At 44.0% G+C, this 20,305-nt stretch overlaps 7 protein-coding genes across 7 annotated transcripts; 4 read left to right on the top strand and 3 right to left on the bottom strand.

Moving 5' to 3' along the window:
* Positions 1 to 64: 64 nt before the first annotated feature.
* Positions 65 to 1,370, bottom strand: PICMEDRAFT_15743 (hypothetical protein). Its single transcript, XM_019160945.1, has one exon. It carries the CDS (start codon positions 1,354 to 1,356, stop codon positions 157 to 159), a length of 1,200 nt encoding a protein of 399 aa, XP_019018977.1. The 5' UTR covers positions 1,357 to 1,370; the 3' UTR covers positions 65 to 156.
* A 175-nt stretch (positions 1,371 to 1,545) lies between these two features.
* Positions 1,546 to 2,535, top strand: PICMEDRAFT_15742 (hypothetical protein). The gene has a single exon (XM_019160944.1). The coding sequence runs from the start codon at positions 1,609 to 1,611 to the stop codon at positions 2,377 to 2,379; it is 771 nt and encodes a 256-aa protein (XP_019018976.1). The 5' UTR covers positions 1,546 to 1,608; the 3' UTR covers positions 2,380 to 2,535.
* Positions 2,536 to 3,235: 700 nt separating this feature from the next.
* PICMEDRAFT_15741 (hypothetical protein) lies at positions 3,236 to 3,465 on the bottom strand (the record flags this gene model as incomplete). The annotated part of the gene is made up of 1 exon (XM_019160943.1): positions 3,236 to 3,465. A coding segment is annotated over exon 1 (158 nt), but the record flags the coding sequence as incomplete, so codon positions are not given.
* A 1,936-nt stretch (positions 3,466 to 5,401) lies between these two features.
* PICMEDRAFT_10809 (hypothetical protein) lies at positions 5,402 to 7,918 on the top strand (the record flags this gene model as incomplete). Its single annotated transcript, XM_019159719.1, has 1 exon — positions 5,402 to 7,918. One exon carries the CDS (start codon positions 5,402 to 5,404, stop codon positions 7,916 to 7,918), a length of 2,517 nt encoding a protein of 838 aa, XP_019018974.1.
* Positions 7,919 to 8,233: 315 nt separating this feature from the next.
* PICMEDRAFT_58225 (hypothetical protein) lies at positions 8,234 to 8,719 on the top strand (the record flags this gene model as incomplete). The annotated part of the gene is made up of 1 exon (XM_019163287.1): positions 8,234 to 8,719. One exon carries the CDS (start codon positions 8,234 to 8,236, stop codon positions 8,717 to 8,719), a length of 486 nt encoding a protein of 161 aa, XP_019018973.1.
* A 291-nt stretch (positions 8,720 to 9,010) lies between these two features.
* Positions 9,011 to 13,831, top strand: PICMEDRAFT_71879 (hypothetical protein; the record flags this gene model as incomplete). Its single annotated transcript, XM_019164037.1, has 2 exons — positions 9,011 to 9,900; positions 10,342 to 13,831. 2 exons carry the CDS (start codon positions 9,011 to 9,013, stop codon positions 13,829 to 13,831), a joined length of 4,380 nt encoding a protein of 1,459 aa, XP_019018972.1.
* Positions 13,832 to 17,730: 3,899 nt separating this feature from the next.
* On the bottom strand, positions 17,731 to 18,735 carry PICMEDRAFT_58222 (hypothetical protein; the record flags this gene model as incomplete). Its single annotated transcript, XM_019163286.1, has 1 exon — positions 17,731 to 18,735. One exon carries the CDS (start codon positions 18,733 to 18,735, stop codon positions 17,731 to 17,733), a length of 1,005 nt encoding a protein of 334 aa, XP_019018971.1.
* Positions 18,736 to 20,305: the final 1,570 nt, after the last annotated feature.

The raw sequence follows: 20,305 nt of genomic DNA, 5'->3' as shown, positions 1-20,305 counted from the left end.
TTGGTCGACTTATATACAATGTATAGATGCAGTTCTGTACGACACCACATCAGTGGTTTTTGAAAGAAAGGATATTATTATGTTAAAAATATTAAGTAGCTATTTAATAGTACACAGCTTGCCACTTCAACTACAGAACTTTAATTACAGTTGTAATTAATCTTCATCCTCTCCAATTTCGTTCTCCCAGTTACTTTCGTTGATTCCTGAATTGTCTTCCTCCTTGGCCAAAAATCCACCGACTTTCTCTAACAAATCTCTGATTGTAACTTGTAGCTCTTGATCCACTTGTGCTGCCAGCTCCGTATCGTAGAGTGACTTGACGGCAGAACTCAATGCTAAACGAGAGTTGTTGATATATTCAAAGCTTGGATCTGTCTTCGGCACATCTTTCTTTAACTTGTATTTTTCAAATTCTCTACCAATTTTGGCTCCATCTGCCACTGTAACATCATTTTGTATCCGCAACGCTTCTAGATAGTTAGAAAACCCTTCAACATAAAGGGCCTCCACCCCATCTTCGTTGATATCTCTTGCAGAACTTGCAATATCAGCTGCAGTTTCAAACATTCCACATTCAGTTGCATATTTGGAAAGAGTGACCAATGGCTGGTACATTTCAATATACATCATTTCAATTTCATCAGGATCAATGTTCTCACTGGTGTTGGCAATATCTTCTAAGGTTTGCTTCTTTTTCTGAAACAAACTCCAGGAAAGTTCAATCTCTTTAGTAGCATCCTGCGGCCTCTCTTGTGAAATCCGTATACTAGCAATTATAGAATGAGTTTCAGGATTGTGGGAACACATATCCGTCAAGGTTGTGGTCCACTTCTCACATTCAGCCTCTGCTTGAGGTAACATACAAAGATCCGTCATCCAGATCTCAACGATGGCAGCTATCCCTTGAGTTAGTTTTGAGGTTATGTATTCACTTATTTTTTCTTCTTCCCCATAGGCTTGTAGTAAAATTTTGACGCCAGAATCTAGGGTACCATCAGCTTGAATTTCTCCTCTGCTTAAAGATTCTACAACTTGTGCTTGCTGAATCAACCTGGCAATTCCTATCTCGAGCAGTTGCACACCATTTTGACCGCCAATAATTTGACCTAGGTGGAAGAATTTCTCAATTCCTTCTTGTGCAGTAGGATCCAATTCACAAGCTTTAGATAAAACAGTATATGCTGATTCAACATCACTCGTTTCAAGATATGCCTCTCCAAGCGTTTGTAGATACAGAGGATTCTCCGCATATGTAGTCTTGAAACCCAGTAAATCTGCCAAAGCTTGTTCGGGGTTCGTAGGAAGAACTACTGAAGCACGGTGAATCAAATTCAGTAAGGCGTTCTCTGACATTTTTTCCGTTGTAGTTAGTTCTCAACTAAGAGCTATGTAAAGGTTCAATCAGTATAGTGAAAAGTCTACCAGCTGGTAGATCAAGGAAAAATGAAATATTTTTTTTCACCTTCGCATGCAGAAGGAATTGAAAGAATTCATGATGAGAGAAAATTGTGTACAGTTCTCAAACTACAAGAAAGTTTGCAACCTTGGTAATTCAACCCTGGACGTGAACCCTAATCAGTCAACAAATCAAAAAGATAAACAGTAATGGACCCTTTAGAAGAACAAGCACAGGAACTCGAGATTTTGCAGTCGATTTACCCAGACGAGCTCACGATCTTGACACCCATTAGATTTCAAATTAACATCTTGCTCGATACAGACTCAAAGCGTAGACATGCCGTGCTTTTGGATGTGACATACACTGAAAATTATCCAGAAACTGTTCCTATATTGAATATATTGGAAGGAGCGGTAGATTATGATGCACTTGAAAACGAAGAAGATGATGACGACGAGGAAGACGGGGAAGGAAACTACGATGATGACGACGATCAAACCATATCCAAGAGACTTTTGAATCTTGTTGAAACGATACAACTTGATAGAGACGATTATGCCGAGCTCCTGCGAAAAATAAGGGATGAAGCAGAAGACAATGTTGGTATGCCAAGTGCATTTTCACTAGCTTCATCATTGAAAGAGCACGCAGAAACCCAATTTACTGAAAAGCTAAAAAGTAAGGAAAAGGAGATAATGGATATTCGTGAAGCTCGGGAACGTGAGGAGCAGAAAAAATTCACGGGTACTAAAGTTACACCTGCCAGTTTTGAAAATTGGAGGCAAAAGTTTAGGAAAGAGATGGGAATTGATAGACGTTTGGACGAAAGGTACGCTGATGTGCACAAAGGGAGGCTTACAGGTAAACAAATTTTTGAGCAAGGCCTGGCTTCTGGTGAGGACCTGGAAGACACAACCGATGGTAAGGAAGTCGATATGTCTGAGTTGAAGAAGAAGTTAGAGGAAACCACTCTTTGAGTTCTTTCACTCGCTTTCCTTGTAATCATATTTCTATTAATACAACAGTATAAAACAGTAAGTGGCATTTCCCTGCCTAGTATGTAATCCACGCATGATAATAGCAATCAGTGTGGGTGAATAATCGCAAATACTTCTGCAAATTCTTTTGCAAATACCTGCTGAAAGCGTTTCTTATCCAAATTGTCAAACCAATTGAGTTAATGATTTGGTGAACAGAAAATGTTTCGCCGGCTGTATAATGAGCTACCTGAAATTTTCTCGGAAGAGTGGATTATCGTTGTAAGTGTATTTGAACTTTTCGCTCATCTGGTAAGAGATCTCTTTGTTCTCGATGGAATCACACAAATTGGTTTTGATATTTCTCATTAAATGATTTACGTTCTGCCTGACTTTGAGAGTGCCAAACATTGAAGGTGGACCACCGAATTCTGGTTTCCAACTTTTTGTTGAAATGTTTGCTCCTCCATAGTGTAACTGTGAAAATAAGTCAACGTAAATTTTGTTATTAAGCTCGTCATCATTTTCTTTAGAGACAAAATGCGTTAATAGCAAATGCTCATGTTTGAGACTATCTTGTAAGTCTTTGTGCTCTAGTTGCCTCTCCTCTTGGTCACATAATTTCTGTAGATACTCATGGCCTTTAGTTGTCATATCCAGGCCCGAGACATAATCATTTCTTTTGATCCCTTTGTCGTGAAGCTCTGTATCGGCATCCAAAATAACAAATTCATCATCATACCAATTGAACTCTTCCTGTGAGCTAGTGTTATCAGAACTTACGCTATTGTCTTCTTCATTGTCGCTGTCAAAATTCTTCATCAAATTTTGAAGCTCATCCTCTGACTGCAAGTCATCAATGTCTTGTGCATTTGAAAGCATTTCGGTGTACTTCAAATCTTCTTCTTCGCTAGACGAGTTTTCATATTCAGCTTTCTGATTTTCAACATTAGCATCTTCCGGTTCTTGTTCACTTTCATCCATGCTCTCGTAATCACTTAAAGCATCGTGCATCTCATCTGACTGAGACTCCCCGGTAATCTTGTTTTTTTTCTGTGTGATATCCAACTTTCCTTTTAACTGCATCCAAAGTTGATTTGAGCAGTTATACTCACTTAGCAATTCTTCAGACACATTATATACCTCCTCTTTTGAAATTCCAATATTCCATATATCAATATCTTCAAGAATTTCTATTCCATTTGGATCCACTTTATTCATTAGATTATATTCTCTTCTTGTGAGTTCAGGATAAAAATCATTTTCGCTATCTATGTCACTTTCAGAATCGTTTTCATCAAAATAATCTATATCTTCTTTCACTGTTTTATTGAGATTTTTCACATTTAATATATTGACCATGGATTTCGGGTTAGGCGGGTTCTTTAGTGATTTGACTAAGTTTTTCCATTCGTACTGTTGGGGTATAGTCAGTTCGTTCATTTTTTTCTTGAACAACCGCAATAGCAACTCATGAATAAATTCCCGAACCAAGTTGTATATATCTAACAATGCAAATTCGACAATTGATTGTGTGCGGACCTCACCAAAATTGGCATTCAGTCCATTCAACAAAACCAGCAACTTCTCCATCTGTTTTGTATTGAATAAATCCTTACACTTGTCAGCTATTTCTTTATAGTATTTCCCCCGATATTCTCCATGCAAAGAGCCAAACTGGATTTCATCTAATCTTTCAATTGAGCTAGCAAGCTTTTCTTCTGTTTTGATGAAGAGTTCACTCATTTCGTAGGCAACTGGCATGTCATCAAACGAGACCAATTTTTTCCTCAGTTTCTTGTCTGACTTGTATTTAGATAGCTCATTTGACAATATCTTATAAAGGCTCATGATATCTGCGGCCGACTTATTTGGTAACAATGCTGCAATATCGTCAACTCGATTGATACCATAGCGTGCCAATGATTCATAAAAGATATCTTTCTCATCTGCAGTCCATTTCAATGCGTCTGTTTTCTCGAAACTATCCAGCTCATCTCCGGCTATGTATAGAGACTCCCGCTTAACAAATAAATCAAGAGTGTTGCCGTATCCAGACTGGAAACCAAAAAATTCCTTGAACTCTTTACTCAAAAGCTTGTAGTACTGTATATTTAGATTTTTAGTGTAGCTTCTGGAGCATTTGCTGATAAAGCAAAGCAGTTTATCAGATAGCTCCCAATTCATGGGAATTTTCCCTTTAGTGTATCCTATGTATATGCAGTTCATAAGCTCTACGAGAACCCTATGGTATGTGACAGCATTTGAAGCTACGCTAAGAATATCTATCTTGTTACCAATTTTCCTCCATATCTCCTTATCATGGGAAATGAATCTGTATTCTTTAATGAATTGTGCCCAAGTATTGAGAGTCAAGTACTTCAATCTATTTCGAAGTAACACCATCCCTGATTTCTTTGTGAAATATCGTAAAACAAGACCCAGTTTATCTCCTAAGTATTCGTAATAGAAATAACCTCGCACAGGATCATTTATGATGGCTTGCTGTAATTCATGATCTCCTGTCTCAGTCAACACTAACGGAGTATATGCTATTTCTGAGGGGTCAATCAATACCTCTTTTGATTTAGGTTCTAGTTTCGGTTTTTTATTGGGTTGATCCAAGCCTGTCACCGGTGGTCCTTCTGATTCAGATCTGGAAGGAAGAAAATCATCTTCGACCACTTTCACTATTGGGATCGATTTGCGTCGTTTCCCTCCACGAGGGTCACCCATTATTTTTCTTTATTCAATCACCCTGATTGCCAATCTCCAAAATGCCTAGCGCCGGCCTTTCTAGAGGCTCTCTGTGTTGCTGTTCATGTAACTAACTGACTTTACCGAGATTAGAAAGTTTCAAAATCTCATGCCCCTCCATCTTGTATAGCCGAAAGCGGGAAAATTTTTTCCGAAGAGGTATGAAAAATTCAGTGTCTTTTGGTATTCTAACATGAGTTTGAGGGATCAGACTTACTGGTCAATTTAGATCAGTGGAAGAGAAAGGTGCCAGGGAAACATAAATATGCTGGGAAGATATAAAACCATTTTGAAGCCCAGGATCGCCTTACCAGTGCCAATATATCCGACACTTAGGAACCCCGTTAGTAGGCGATGGAATTCGACTTCAAGGTCAGCGAGCTCTATAGTACAAGAATCGAACAATCACAACGATAATGAGAATAAAGGAGAAGAAGATCACAAACAGTACGAAAGTGAAACTGCAACTGAAACTGAACAGGTTCATTCGGGCGAAAAAATTGGAAGACACCAAAGTGTGGAGCCTGAGTTCATGAGTTTTCCGTGGGAGAACACCAGTAAGGAGAATCATGATATGGAGGAAGATTTACCATGGGCTTCGAAGAATGAAGCAGAAGCTGAACCAATTCTAGAAATTGACAACACGGACCCCTCGAAGAGTGAGTTGATTTTGGCTCCGCTAAGGAAAAAGTCCTCTCCGATTGAAAGACTTACACCGAGGAAAAGTGTATCTCACAGAGCAGATCGTTCATCGGGTGTCAACTTTCAGATTGAACGTGACTATAAGAATCTCATGCAATTCAAATACAATGTTTCTAGTGATGACTTTGTCAATATAATAGAAGAATTAAAGCCTTCCACTCCGGTTGTTACGGTAAAGCAATTGACAGAACTATCTTTAAACTTGGATAAATCATTTCGTGTTAAGCAAATCCGACAATATATCGAGAACTCATGTCCAGAGATTGTACTGAAAAAGTCGATGAGCAAAAAGAAACTTATAAACAAGATCATTTCTGAGCACTGGAACTTGAAAGTCACACTGGATCCCACCGGGGACCTTGTTTGCGAGACGAGAATTGACTTATCTAACAAGCGAGATTTGTTTCTTCTTTTGAGCAATCGAGGGTTCCTACCACAGCACTGGTCTTTAATCGGAGCACAGCTATCATTGGGTACTACAAGAAAAGAGCTTGTCGTTAGAGGATCGAAGAACATTGTCAACTTTGTACAAGCATCATGGAACGACTTGTTAAATAATATTTCCACGGATACTGTTAACCTTGGTCCAATGATGGACTTTTATGAAAGCTTGGGTAAAACACTAGATTTGAACACGTTACAGCATGAATGCGGTGTCCATTTTGATAAGGTCAGTCTGGACAAGAAAAGCTATGTTTTATCTGCGATCAAGAATGCCTCTATTTCTAACGCCAAGATTGAGATACTCAAAGCTACTGAATACAGACGCGGTTGCACCAACAGTATTATCACAGAACTCATCAAAGAGGCCGAAAAGGAGGACAAGGACATGTTGATGAAGATGGAGGTGAGTGACGAGAGTTTGCCGTGGTACATAAAGCCCGAGAACTACTTCAGATACTCGATCACGAAGGAGCGATTGAGAGAGAGTCTTCTCAGCGATGACAGCATGATTGTTGAGTCATTGAGCGACGAGGTACAAGATTTGAAGTTGGAGGTCGAGGAAGCCCGGGAGAAGTTTGAGTACAACTACGTGCAGACGGAGGACGAGTGGAACAAGAAGAAGCTTGAAAAGAGCAAGAGGTCCGACGAAAAGTTTTTCCACATCAAGGAGGGCAGCAGATCGTCGACGGAGGTGCTGGACAAGCTAGATGCTGCGAAGATCGAGGAGGGATTGGCGGACGGCGATTTTGGGGGCCGGGACGATCCGACGAAGTTGATGCTAGACAACGTTGTGAGCGTCAAGTTCGGCAAGCTTTTGTTTGAGAAGGAGAAGGTCCCGGAGAGCGTGGCGGAGACGCCGCGCAACACCTACTTCAGCGAGAACTTGTCCCAGGTTGTGCGGAACATCGGCCGGCTCGAGTTGATGGACAAGGACGCCCGGCTCTTTGGCGCCACCGGGGGCATCATGAACCGGTTCAACCGGCAGATCCACGTGAAGCTGATTCCGAACGGCTTCTGGGGCGGGCGGTTCGAGAACTTTGTCGAGTCCCCGAGCATCGAGATCCTCTTCGACCTCAAGGACGGCAAGTTGACTGTGAATGGCTTCTCTGCCTTCACGTGCGAGAGCGAGCGCAGCGTCGAGGTGGCTGTGCCGCACCTCGACGTCGACATGAAGTTCCAGAGCAGCTACAACTCCATGCTCGTCTACAACCGCGACCAGTGGCTCTTGAACGGCCGCCCCGAGCACGCGTTCCGCGGCCTCGAGGGCGCTGCCACCGACAACGACATCACCCTCAACAAGAGGCAGATCAACATGTTCATCTCCCAGATCGCCAAGCGCCAGCTCGACCTCCGCCGCCCGGGCGGCCTTCTGGCCATGCTCCACCAGTTCCGCCACAAGCCCTACGCCTTCCACTTTCCCCAAGGCCCCAACCGCACCAACCTTGTCAAGTACTCTGCCGTCAAGGTCGAGCTCGTGCGAAGCATCGAGCTCGACTACGCCGGCCTCCCCGTCTCCTTCGAGTTGCACGATGACGGCGAGCACCAGCGCGTCGAGGTCTCCATGTTGCGTGACGGTGTCGACGCCGCCCACTTCGTCCGCCACAGTGCCGGCCTTGCCGCCCTCCTGTCTCTGTGACGGGTCCCTTATAGACTTTCTGTACATAAAATATTGCCCCATTGGGACATCTCCCGCAAAATTCATGTTGCGGACGATCGCCCCGTTTTCTGTTTTTAGCTGGTGTGCGGGTGTTGTGCGGCGCGCCCAGGCGCTGGCCAGACAGGGCGAGGCGCGGCCGAGGGGGGCACCAGGCTGGCAGCGTTTGCCGTCAGAGCTTCCTTCTTTTCTGAGGTTAAGAGATGCTCAGCGGTGGCGACTGGGGGCCATTGCGGAGGCAAAAGAAAGAAGACAGAGGTAGAAAACAGATAGTAAGTAGCTTCCATCTAACCAAACATGTCCACCACCTTTTTCGACGTCTCAGCCAACGGCCAGCCATTAGGCAGAATCACTTTCAAGCTCTACTCGGACGTGCCAAAGACCGCTGAAAACTTCAGAGCCTTGTGCACAGGCGAAAAGGGCTTCGGCTACAAGGACTCGATCTTCCACAGAGTCATCCCAGACTTCATGTTGCAGGGTGGTGACTTCACCAACTTCAACGGTACCGGTGGTAAGTCGATCTACGGCGCCAAGTTTGCTGACGAAAACTTCGTCCACAAGCACACCAAGCCTGGTCTCTTGTCCATGGCTAACGCCGGCCCAAACACCAACGGTTCCCAGTTCTTTATCACCACCGTCGCCTGCCCATGGTTGGACGGCAAGCACGTTGTGTTCGGCGAGGTCGTCGACGGCTTGGACGTTGTCAGAAAGGTCGAGTCTCTTGGCTCCAACTCCGGCGCCACCAAGGCTGAGATCAAGATCACCAACTCCGGCGAGTTGTAAGTCTGCTCCGTTATAGCTCCGTTTTATAAGTATCTTTTAAAACCCAAGTATAATTGAAGGCTGCCCCGGCCACGCCCGACCCGACCGGCCGTTTTCTGCGCCGGCCAGCGTGTCCCACGTTTTGCCGCGACAGCGGCTGCGACGTGGTAAATTTTTCAGTGTCTGTGCTTGCGGCCTGACTCATGCAGGCCTCGAAGGAGAAGAAGGGTCCTCTCGGGGGTGACGGAGAGAGCAAAAGAGGAGCCAGCAAGAGCCAGCAGCAGTCAGCAGAAGCCAGCGACACCCCGAACCATGGACTTAGTGAACCACATGACAGACAAGCTGCTTTTTGCAGTTCCAAAGAAGGGCAGACTCTACGAGAAATGCACGCAGATGCTGAAAGGTGCCGACATACAGTTCCGCCGGTCCAACAGACTCGACATTGCGCTCTGCCTCAACCTTCCGATTGCCCTCATCTTCTTGCCCGCCGCCGACATCCCCACGTTCGTCGGTGAGGGCCGGTGCGACGTCGGGATCACCGGCTACGACCAGGTGATGGAGTCCGAGGTCGACGTCGACATGGGCCTGGACCTCCTTTTCGGCAAGTGCAAGCTCCAGATCCAGGTGCCCGAAAAGGGCCCCTACAAGCAGCCGGAGCAGCTCATCGGAAAGACAATCGTGTCTTCGTTCTCCCACTTGACGAGAAGGTACTTTGAGAAGCTCGAGGGCGTGGCAGAGGGCGCCCCGCTCAAGACCAAGATCAAGTACGTCGGCGGCTCTGTCGAGGCGTCCTGCGCCCTCGGCGTCGGAGACGCTATCGTCGACTTGGTGGAATCTGGCGAGACGATGAAGGCCGCAGGCTTGCACCCGATCGAAACCATCCTCGACACCTCGGCCCACTTGATCTACTCCAAGCAGCCCTCCCACCCGGAGTTGCTCGAACTCATCCAGTCCCGGTTCGAGGGCCTCCTGGCCGCCCAGAAGTACGTCTTGTGCAACTACAACGCCCCAAGAGCAGAGCTTCCACAGTTGTTGAAGATCACCCCGGGCAGAAGAGCCGCCACCGTCTCCCCGCTCGAGGACGACGGCTGGGTCGCCGTCAGCAGCATGGTCGAGAGAAAAGACATCGCCACCAAGATGGACGAGTTGAAGTCCTTGGGCGCCTCCGACATCCTCACCTTCGAAATCACAAACTGCAGAGTGTGAGTCTCCATCGCCTTTCGTTACTCGTTCCTCAACACCCCGTTCCTGTATACTTTTGCGTCAGACAACCGGCGTCGCCGCCATCACCTTTCCTTCTATCCCTATAACCTCTTAATTAGTCAGCTAGAGTAGACTCCACCTCCCCCGGAACCGCCATGTAGGCCTCGGGCAGGACCGTTGTGCCCCTGCACCACCCCCTGCTCCTTCACAAAACATAGCGCGTGGCCCCTTCCGTGCAACGATACCCTCTGTTTTGCACCCGTCTCTGTGGGCTCGGAGAGTGCTGTGTAGAAGACACACACAGCTGGCCGGTACATATCCTCTGGTTCAATATTCTCTGCCTTTTGCCCCTTGCCCTGCCTCGACGACGACACCGACTTCGGCATCCGCAGAAACCCGGAGCAAAGCACGTCTGAAAGCTGGAACACCGCCCCATACAGTACCACTTTTCCATTAATGTCCCAGTCATCAGGATCCCAGAAAGGCAATTCCAAAGCATCAAAGAGTGAGTATATCGATTACAACCAGTCTGTACCGTCCGAGGGCCCCAACAGATCTCGAGAACAAAGCTTGAATCAGTACAACCTCGATCGTGACTTTGAAGACAACCTAGACATAGCATTGGGGAACATAGATCAGGGGAACTTCAAAAGAAACCCGTTCAACTCCAACAACAACAGCAGCAACAACGTCAACAAGTCGGCAGACAATCTGGACTCCTACTCGTTGAAAAGCCTGCACAGACCGTCAAACGTCTCCGACAACTCCAACTCGAACATGCTCAACAAGCTGTCAAATTCTGGCAACTTCAACTTCAATTCAAACGTAGCAGAAGATGATCTCTCCGCCTCTACCAACTCAATATGGTCCAAAAGTGTCTCTTCTGTTTATAACACCACAAAGCGTCTGATCTTACAGAACAAGAAAAAGATACACTTGCCCGACGATTACGATAATGCCAACGGCGGCACGAGTCCTTCTGCGCTAGACTACCAATCCAGAACAATCATTCCTCATATGGATTCAGTATATTCTTCCAATGCCGTCTCAAATGCAAAATATAACGCTTTTTCCTTCTTCCCAATCATCTTATACGAACAATTCAAATTCTTCTTCAATCTTTATTTTCTTTTGGTGGCCTTGTCACAAGCAATACCTGTCTTGAGAATTGGATACTTATCCTCTTATGTCGTCCCCTTGGTGTTTGTGCTCTCAGTGACAATGTCCAAAGAAGCAATTGACGATCTTTTACGTCGTCATAGAGATCGAGAACAGAACAATCAGCTATACGAAGTTTTAGGATCTTCAAAACTGGTGATGGCCAAAGACTTGAAGTGCGGGGATATGGTCAAGCTACATAAAGATATCAGAATACCCGCAGATATGATTCTACTTCAGTCCAGTGAGAAAATAGGAGAGTCATTTATAAAGACAGATCAATTAGATGGTGAAACAGATTGGAAATTGCGTATAGCATGCTCTTTGACCCAATCTTTGGCAGAATCAGAACTAGAAATGATCAAAATTCAGGCACAATCTCCAACAAAAGATATCCACAAGTTCGTCGGCAACCTCACATATGGGGATAACACTGTAGGGTTGACCGTAGATCAAACACTTTGGGCAAACACAGTTCTAGCGTCCGGTACGTGCATTGGGTGCATTATTTATACAGGTAAAGATACAAAGCAGGCAATGAACACCTCCAACCCAACAGTTAAGGTTGGCCTACTAGAGATGGAAATCAATCAAATATCCAAGGTCCTCTGTATTTCTGTTTTTTTACTCTCAGTTGGTTTAGTCGTTTGTCAGGGCTTTAGTGAAGATTGGTACGTTGATATAATGAGATTTCTCATTTTATTCTCAACTATTATTCCTGTTTCTTTACGTGTGAATTTGGATTTGGGGAAATCTGTTTACTCTTATCAAATTCAGCATGACAATAACATTCCTTCGACAATCGTGCGTACCTCAACCATACCTGAAGATTTAGGCCGAATTGAGTATCTGCTTACTGATAAGACTGGAACATTGACCCAGAACGAAATGGAAATGAAAAAGATTCATTTAGGCACCGTATCTTATTCAGGTGATACTATGGACCTGGTTAAGGAGTACATCAACCATTATGGCGAGAATTCGATGAAATCAACTAGTAGACGTGATCTAGGTGTACGAGTTCGTGATTTGATTGTTACTTTGGCAATTTGTCACAATGTTACGCCTACCATGGAAGACAACGTTCTCGAATATCAAGCTGCTTCCCCAGACGAGATTGCAATTGTGAAGTTCACGCAATCGATAGGTTTATCTCTAATCAAGCGTGATCGCACTGGTCTCACCTTATTACATTCTTCAACAGGTAGAATCTACGATTTTGATATTTTGCAAGTATTCCCTTTTAATTCAGACACAAAGAGGATGGGCATCGTTGTATATGATAAATCAAAAGATGAATATTGGTTTTTGGAAAAGGGTGCAGATACAGTCATGAGTAAAATTGTTGTGCAAAATGATTGGCTTGAAGAAGAAACTAACAACATGGCTCGTGAAGGTTTGAGAACCCTAGTTATTGGGAGAAAAAAACTCACTCAAAATGTTTGGAATGAGTTCAAATCTTCTTATGAGAATGCGAGTTCGGCAATGTCCAACAGAGAAACTCAAATGCAGAAAATTGTCACCCAGTACTTGGAATATGATCTGGAATTATTAGGACTAACTGGTGTTGAGGATAAATTGCAAGTCGATGTGAGACCTTCAATCGAATGTTTGAGAAATGCAGGTATCAAGATATGGATGTTAACTGGTGACAAGGTCGAAACAGCCCGCTGCATAGGTATCAGTACCAAACTGATTTCAAGAGGACAATACGTACACACCATAGAAAAATTGAAAAGCCCTGAAATTGCATTGCAGCAAATAGAAAACCTAAGGTCTAATCCCAATTCCTGCTTATTGATTGACGGTGAATCACTATCTGTTTATTTACATTTCTTTCCCAACGAATTTTTTGACATCGTTCAAAATTTGCCAGCTGTTATTGCATGTAGATGCACCCCTCAACAAAAAGCCGACGTTGCCTTATTGATAAAAGAGTTGACTGGTAAGAGAGTTTGTTGTATTGGTGATGGTGGTAATGATGTGAGTATGATTCAATCTGCCAACGTCGGTGTTGGTATTGTCGGCAAAGAGGGTAAACAGGCATCAATTGCAGCAGATTTCTCTATTACTCAATTTTGCCATGTTACAAAACTCTTACTCTGGCATGGTAGAAACTCTTATAAGAGGAGTGCAAAGTTGGCCCAATTTGTCATTCATCGTGGCTTGATCATTTCTATATGTCAGGTTGTCTATTCCGTTTCGTCAAAATTTGAGCCCTTGGCTCTCTTCCAAGGTTGGTTGATGGTCGGTTATGCTACATGTTACACAATGGCTCCTGTCTTTTCACTTGTCTTGGATTATGATGTCAGTGAAAATTTGGTCACCTTGTACCCAGAGCTATACAAAGAGTTGACGGCAGGGAAATCGTTGTCATTTAAAACTTTTTTTGTTTGGCTGTTTGTTTCCCTTTACCAGGGATGCATTATTCAGGGTATTTCCCAAGGCTTGCTTGGACTTGAGATTACATCATTTACATCATTAGTGGCTCTTTCATTTACTGCCCTAATTTTAAATGAGCTTGCGATGGTTGCTCTTGAAATCAACACCTGGAATCAATCTATGCTTTACTCGGAACTGGTGACTTTGGCCATCTACATTGGAAGTGTTCCGTTTTTATCTGATTATTTCAACTTAGGATATGTGGCGAGCTTCTCATTCTACTGGCAATGCATTTTAATTTTGTCAGTCAGTTTACTACCTATCTGGGCAGCAAAGGCAATCAATCGTAAGCTACGTCCTCCAACTTACGCAAAGGTTCAACAGGTGTAGATTTTTTTTTCTACTTGTTCTTTCATTATTGTGGACTTAACCTGGTCCAGGGTAGTACAAAGAAACCGAGAACCAAGGAATAAGTTGGCGATGATGTTTAAATAATCTATAGGAATTCATATATAATTTAGGTAATGTATTATAAAATACGCAGTTTTCCATGATAACTGTTTCATGTTAGGCTATGTGTTTTCAGGATGGGAAAAAAGTAGTAGATAAAATAACCCAGTATCTAATTACTGATGACGCTACCATTACTGCAGGCATCTCTATCTTCATCATCAGTAAAAACATTCTCACCGTTCGAATCAGCAGCCATATCCAGCTCCTCATCCAGATCGTAAGAGGCACCAGGATTGGGATCAGAAACATTGTTAGTTGACCTTTTTTGCGTTGCGTTGGTGTTACGTTGTTGAAATTCTTTTGTATGAGCACGTGAAATAATTCTTGAGAGTTGCTGCCAGCCTGATTGCTTGACAGTTGCAGCAGTATGCTGCGTGACCGCACTGTAGATGCTTAAAACATCACCATCGTGCTGGAGAATATCATTTTCATCAAGTGGAGGGGCCTCCAAATCTGGCAATGCGTTGATATTAGGAGAGCTCATAGCAGTGGTTAATGAGCGGTTCATAGAGTCTTCAATATCTTCAACGGTTTCAATATCTAGTACTGGAATACTAATGCTTTGCTTGAATAGAGTTTGAAGGTTCAATTTTAAATTTTTCTTCACAAGTTGTGTTAAACTCTTGGAACTGATAATAGAGTTGTTTGTATAGTAGTAAGGAAGTGGACACACACGAGAAACACGGAAAAGATTCACGTTTGTTGCATGTTCGTTTTCCATTCTGAAGAACATCCAAACAAATCTTCTAATGAGCTCAGCAACGGCAACTAGAAATGCGGTTAGTGCACTATGTGATATTTTATACGGAGTGAACACATAAACTATCCACTGAAATCTCATAAGGATGTCAAATGCAATCGCTGCATAGTAAATAGGTTTCCTCTTGTAAATGAGTACATCACGAAGGAGGTAATTGTCAGAAGATAATTGCATCAACGACCAATCCATACAGACATCCCAAAATGAGCTGTAGGCAGAATTGACAGTTGACACTGTGATGAAAAGGGCAGTTATACCTAGCTCTGAGGTTTTAGAAGAGTTCGTGCTCATATCCCGGTAAGTACTGATACGGTATATGGATAATGTGTAAAAATATAACGTTGTTATCAAATACTTGGCCAAATTTGCAAAATGAGGAAACCACTCTCCCGTATCCAAGAAACGTCGTAGGCATTGCATGGATCTCCAGAGAGGAGGAATACAAGCACATATTCCTAATATATGAGATTTCATTGGTCCACATGAAAGACAATTGTTCCAGTCAATCTGTTTGAGACAGAAGAGCATATATATGTTTGCTATTGGGTAAGTCAGTGAGCATGTTAGAACACCCATGAAGAAATCTCTAAACTCAACAGGATAGAAACCACTCAGGAAGAGCCTGAACAAAGAAACTATGAACCAGATCCGAGCCTTGAGATAGAATATGTTGAACGGGCAAAATAGAACGAACAAGAGGAAGTAAAAGTAGATGTAGGGATAGTAATTGGAATCCAGCAGGTTAAATACCGAATCCCTTGAGCTGGAGAATGCAAGCACACTCCCCACAAATAATAACACTGAGGGTATGATCATGTACTGCTTATAATCGAGAGCATCATTAGGGTTGAGTTCAAAAACCAATTTATAATTGATTTTATATTTATCCCATACCACACAGTTTAAAACAAACAACAGCCCTGCAAAAACGAATAAGAACCAGGATCCCCATAACTGAAGAACGTATTTTTCATCGGGATATGAGCCAGATTTAGTTTTGGTATACATATCAAAGAGGAAAAAGAAAATGAATGGACAAGAGACGCCGATCAGGTAACCACTCAAGAAGTTGGAGCGGTAGTGGGATTTGGTCATTGCAAAGGATCGCAATTTGGCGATTGCAGTTTTCCTGTGGCCTTCTTCAAAAGAAGCAGTGAAAATGTCTTCCACATTTTCGGTTAGTTTGGTCAAAACTTCGGAGGAGTTAAAGTACATTGAGTCTACTTTTTTCATATAGGCAGGAAGTTTTGAGTCATGAGACCGCTTATCATATTTTTTCATCAACTTTCTGAATGCCGTTCTATTGGCAACCCGGAAAGAGTTAAGCAGCTCCATTGTGTGGTAAAGCTCACATATGGCCTTTTTGATCATAATTCTTGATATAAATGGTGGTGGTGGTGGCGCTACGTCTGTGGGGTCCTGGTCTCTAGGATAAGATGAGTTGGAATTTTGCCTTGACCTGGTTGATCTTTTCCAATAGTAACTGGGGAAGGTGGGCATTTCAAAGTAATTGAATATGAAATGGACTCGTTCTAAAATGGACACGAAACTGAAAACACTGCCAACCTTTGGAGTCAGGAGACATTTCCGGGAGTTATTAGGGGCTCTGACATCGTTATGGCGGCCGCATACCGGTTGATGGCTTAGCTGCTCTGCGGAATTTTGAACGTGGTTTCTGCCCGTCTCTTTGAACACGGCTTCGTGTTGCTCGAGCTGGTTTAGCTGGTCGACGAGGATCACAAACCGTGTGGTGCACTCGAGCTCCTTGCTCTTGTAGAACGAGTTCACCTTGAAGAGCTCGATGTCAACCCAGTCGATGAAACGCTGCTTGGCGAGATCGATGAGGTCTTTGTGTTCCTCAGTCAGCGAAGCCCTTTGGTCACGAATGTAAAGTATGCTGGTGGAGTGGGAACGGTGGTGGCCCACAGGATGGTTGCCGTCCAGCTTGGTGTAGGAGTGGTGAGAAGTGACTGCTCCAAGAAGCGGAGTGACCTCACCGCTTTTCCTATGAGCGTTGTAGTCCAGCTTGTTGATAAGCGGCACAACCTTGAGGTCGTCGTCATCGTTCTCCTCGTCCTCTTCTTCCCCATCTCCATCATCGCTGGTGTCAAGCCTGGCATTGCTGTCAGTGTCGCCAAAAACATCACCGTGAGCCTGGTAGTCTGATTTGTCCTTGTTTGGCAGGCCGGGGTGGTTCTTAGCAAGCAAGCTTTGAAAATCGTTATCGTAGAGATTTGTATCCGCCAGTGGCGGAGACCGGGTTGCGCCGATCACAGGGGCATCCGTGCTGCACTGGCACTCTAGCGAAGTGTTCAAGAACTTTTCGAGCTTCTGTAACTTGGCTTTCCCCTTGAAGTAGTCTAGGTACTGCGACCGCCACTCGGGCACGAGATGGTTCTCGATAAAGTCACCAAATTTCATATATCAAGCGTGCGTCTGTGTATTTAGCGTTATATCGAAGGGCTTATTGCAGGAGTCTATGTAGGGCCTGGTCTGTGTTATGCAACGATTATGAATACGTAGCCCAAAGCGTTGTTGAAGACTGTGGTGGTACCTTTCAGGAACACACCCCCTTCTCTAATTTCATTTACAAGACAACAACAGCAAACCCCACAGCCAGTTTCCAAACAGCAGAAATTTTTTGCTCTATCTCTTTCTTCTTCGAGTCTTGTGCTACTTCTGTCGGGGCTGCACCGCCGCCAACCTCTACGGAGCCGTTTTCAACACCTGCTATGTTATGCCGCCCCCAACTCCGAACCATTGCACTCCGCCAGCCTACTCCGGTCCTACAGCACCCCCTATTCTTTTTATTCTTCGGAGAGCCCCAACAACGGCCTCTCAGCCCCCCAATGCCCCTCTTTGGACTCGACCGGGGCCCCAAGTGCTGCCCGGTCAGTGATGTCACCCGCACAGCCCGCTTCCGCCGTCCAGCTCCGCACAGCCTGGAATTTCGTAGAGCCATTTCCAGGGTTGATGAAAATCTGGGGAATTGCGTCTTCGGTTCGGCGTCTTACAATTAGCTTCTGCGTCTGTGCCGACGCCTGCCATCGTCATCGTCACCGTCATCGTCATCCTCGTCTGCGGCCTCTTCCTCCTCGGCAGCCTCCTCCTCCTGCATCATCCGCTTCTTGTTCACCTTGCGGCGCTGGAAGTCCTTGATGTGGGCATTTCGCATGACCTGCGAAAGCTGTTGCACATAGCGGGAGACAGAAGAAACCACGCCGCTGGTGTATCCATTGCTGCCGTTGCTGCTGCGATCGGTGACCTTGCTCTGGCCATCCTCTGTGGCAGAGAGATCGGTCTTCGAGCCAGGCGTCTGGAACGTTTCGGGTAGCATTGTGGACCTGACACCGTTGTGGCTGCCTGCAAAACGGACCCCGCTAGAGTTTGCAAATGCCAGTTTCGGCGTCTGCACATGCACTCCGGTTGCGCCGGTGGTGGTGTTCGTCCCGCCTGCACCGTCCCCTCTTTCCAGGTCGTGGACGACGTAGCCTCCCCTTCTACGGATATCCTGTTCGGTGATGTCCTTGCTGTCGTCATCCATCCCATGCTTGGATTTCAGAGCGTTGCGCTTGCGCTTGATGACTGAATATGGTAACGGAGACTCGCGTGATGCACGGAATAGATGAACGTTGGTGGCATGTTCGTTCTCCATACGGAAAAAGATCCAAACAAATCGTCTCAATATCTCCGCTATTGCAATACAGAAAGAGGTAATTGCACTTTGCTGAATTTGTGTCGGAAACAGTACGTAGAAAATCCACTGAAACCTCAAAATGACATCTGTAACCATTGCCAAATAGTAGGCACTTGGATACTTGAAAGTGATTTCATCACGCAAGAGGAAATGCTTGGAGTCAAACTGAAACAAAGACCAGTCCATCACTATATCCCATATACTGGAATAAACGGAGTTAGTGGCCGCCCAGAAAATTAGTAGAACTTTGTATTTTTTGATTGTCTCGATCCGGTAAAGCGACAAGGACATATAGTACAACATGGAAACCGTGTACTTGCCCATGTTTGCCAGATGGGGGAACCAATCTCCAGTGTCTGCGTAACGCCTAAAACATTGCAAAAATCTCCAAATTGAAGGTAAACATTGTAAAAATCCCAGAACCCTGGATTTAGCCGATCCACAACTAACACAGTTGTTCCAGTGCTTGGAGTAGATACAGAAAAACATCGAGACATTGGAAATTGAGTACGTCAAAGAACAGAAAATATCACCGAGAAAGAAATCCCTGAACTCAACCGGATAAAATCCACTCAGCAGCAATCTTGTAAACGTGGATAGTAGCCAGAGCCTTGCATTCAAGAAAAACATATCAAAGGGACAAAATAAGATCAAAACCGTGACCGCCAAGAATACCCAGGGGAAATCATATCCACTGAATTCATGAGGCCAAAAGTCTTCAAAACTTAACCAAGCAATAATACCCCCTAAAAAAAGAAATAGACTTGGTAACACCATATACTGCTTAAAGTCTAACGTGTCATGTTGGTTAAACTCAAAAATAAACTTATAATTCACCTTGAATTTTGTCCACACCAGGCAATTGATTGAAAACAACCAACTCATTACAATCATAAGCATGAATCCTCCCCAAATTTGTAGCAAGTATTTGCCATTGACCAACTCTCCGCTTATAGTTTTGTGAAGCCCGAGGTATATTGAGTAAATCACAAACGGTAAAGCCACTCCAATAAAGAGACCTCCTATGTAATCAGCAACATAGTACGTTCTTTCTACCGCACTGGTCCTCAATTTAGCAATTGACACCTTTCTATTACCGTTCTCAAAGTATCTTGTATACAGTTCCTCAATAGTGGTCATGAGATTATCCAACACATCAGACTTCGAAAAATATGTCTCATCAACTTTCTTCATGTATGACCCCATCAGAGAATCCCCGGTGGATTTATCATATTTTTTCATCAGCTTCCTAAACGCAATCCTGTTCATCAATCTGTAAGATTTCAAAAGTTCCATCGAGCGGTATAGCTCGTAGACTGCTTTCTTTATCATCCTACGTGCAACAAAATATGGAACGCTATTTTTTGCCAACTCTTCGCCAGCACTTTTTCTTCTTCGCCTTTGAAAATCTCTGATGTGTGCTGTTGATGAAGTTATGCGATCATTGGTATGTGCATCAGAGCCACCGTTTCCCTCATCATCATCGTCTGAATAGTATCCATCTTCGTAATATTGTTTTTCAACTTTACCATCTTGTTTGAGCCATTCAAAAGTCGGTAAAGAAGGCATGTCAAACTTGTTTATGATTCTTAACTTTCTTCTAGTCCAAAAAGATAGAAGTTTGAAATTTCTTTGTGCAACATTGAATACACCATAGTTGATATTGTTGTAACCTGTAAAGACCCCGGAATGCATATATTCATCATATCCATTTTCATCGTCGTCGTCCTCTTCCTCATCTTCATCATCAAAGTCGTCTTCAATATCACCATCTCCAACTATATTGTTAGCAGAAATAGAGTTAGGGGTGACTTGAAGTGCCTTCTTCGTTTGTAACCATCTTTTCTTTGAAAGTTGTTTCTGGTTCTCCAGTTGTATTATTTGATCTTGTAAG

The sequence above is a fragment of the Pichia membranifaciens genome (assembly GCF_001661235.1).
Source record: "Pichia membranifaciens NRRL Y-2026 unplaced genomic scaffold PICMEscaffold_2, whole genome shotgun sequence".
Taxonomy (NCBI): Eukaryota; Fungi; Ascomycota; class Pichiomycetes; order Pichiales; family Pichiaceae; genus Pichia; species Pichia membranifaciens.
The sequence above is the reverse complement of the archived record's forward strand: the minus strand, read 5'-3'. Positions and strand labels throughout refer to the sequence as shown.

Bases quoted from the DNA above. Each gene is read 5' to 3' on its own strand.
- PICMEDRAFT_15743 (XM_019160945.1), bottom strand. From the start codon at position 1,356: ATGTCAGAGAACGCCTTACTGAATTTGATTCACCGTGCTTCAGTAGTT.
- PICMEDRAFT_15742 (XM_019160944.1), top strand. From the start codon at position 1,609: ATGGACCCTTTAGAAGAACAAGCACAGGAACTCGAGATTTTGCAGTCG.